At 54.1% G+C, this 1230-nt stretch overlaps 1 protein-coding gene across 1 annotated transcript; it reads left to right on the forward strand.

The window, feature by feature from the left end:
• Positions 1–1066, forward strand: LOC125209182. Its single transcript, XM_048108792.1, has 2 exons — positions 1–992; positions 1036–1066. The coding sequence occupies exons 1-2, from the start codon at positions 1–3 to the stop codon at positions 1064–1066; spliced, it is 1023 nt and encodes a 340-aa protein (XP_047964749.1).
• Positions 1067–1230: the final 164 nt, after the last annotated feature.

A 1230-nucleotide genomic window follows, 5' to 3' on the forward strand; every position in this document is an offset into this window, starting at 1 on the left:
ATGAATCCTCGGCGTGAAGGCCAACGAGCAATCGAAGCTCAAATGGCTCGAATGTTAGAGACGGCGATGCCCGCAATCCAAGAAGAAATCAACAACGAGGTGGAACGCTATCAAGCTGCTATCCAAGCGTGGAACGAGCAACACGACCGGGTACCTCGTACTCGGATGTATATCCACCGAGACCGTGAACAAGCTGGTTTGCGGCTTTTCATGGATTATTTCTCTGCAGATCCTCGATGGAGTGATCAGATGTTCCGTCGCCGGTTCCGGATGCGGAGGAATGTGTTCTTGCGCATTGTCAACGCAGTTGTGGCTCGTGACGCGTACTTTATGCAAACCTTCGATGCTGTCGGGCGGCAAAGTATATCGACTTTACAGAAATGCACATCCGCCCTCCGCCAACTCGCTTACGGAACAGCTGCAGATATGTTTGATGAGTACCTCCATGTGAGCGAGCATACTGGACGCGCTTGCCTAGCCAAATTCTGTCGGGCAGTGATCGAAGCATTCAAGGACACATACTTGAGAAAGCCAACGTCCGACGATGTTCGCAGATTGGTGCGAATGCACGAGGAGAGGCACGGCTTCCCGGGGATGCTGGGCAGCATCGACTATATGCACTGGCCGTGGAAGAATTGTCCGATGGCTTGGAGAGGAGCATTCACTAGCGGGCACAAGGGCTCGCATCCAACGATTGTGTTGGAGGCCGTTGCCGACCAACGGTTGTGGATCTGGCATGCCTACTTTGGAGTCGCTGGGTCGAACAACGACCTCAATATGTTGAACGGGTCTCCATTGTTCAACGACTTGTGTGCCGGGCGAGCGCCTACCGTAGAGTTCACGGCCAACCACCGTCGGTACACTATGGGGTACTATCTGGCAGACGGGATCTACCCTAGATGGCCCGTGTTCGTGAAGACCATCACATGTCCGACTACGGATAGGAGGAAGTTGTTTGCCAAAAAGCAAGAGGCGGCTCGGAAAGATGTGGAGTGCGCATTAGGAGTTCTCCAATCACGTTGGGCTATAGTGAAGGGACCGGCCCGTGGTTGGCACCGTCCGCTAATCGCCGACATCATGTATGCATGTATCATAATGCATAACATGATCGTTGAGGACGAGGGAGACAACGCCACTGACTGGAGCGACGATCCGCTCGTCAGCGCCAGCAGTAGCTACACTGTCACCGATCCGATCGTGCAAGGTGTTCCTCCCGACGTGCGCAATGTC

The sequence above is a fragment of the Salvia hispanica genome, chromosome 3 (assembly GCF_023119035.1).
Source record: "Salvia hispanica cultivar TCC Black 2014 chromosome 3, UniMelb_Shisp_WGS_1.0, whole genome shotgun sequence".
NCBI classification, from domain to species: Eukaryota; Viridiplantae; Streptophyta; class Magnoliopsida; order Lamiales; family Lamiaceae; genus Salvia; species Salvia hispanica.

Excerpts from the sequence above, each read along its gene's own strand:
- LOC125209182 (XM_048108792.1), top strand. The coding sequence starts at position 1 with ATGAATCCTCGGCGTGAAGGCCAACGAGCAATCGAAGCTCAAATGGCT. Across the intron at positions 993-1,035 it reads GCGGCTCGGAAAGATGTGGA|GGACCGGCCCGTGGTTGGCA; the intron begins GTGCGCATTAGG and ends GCTATAGTGAAG.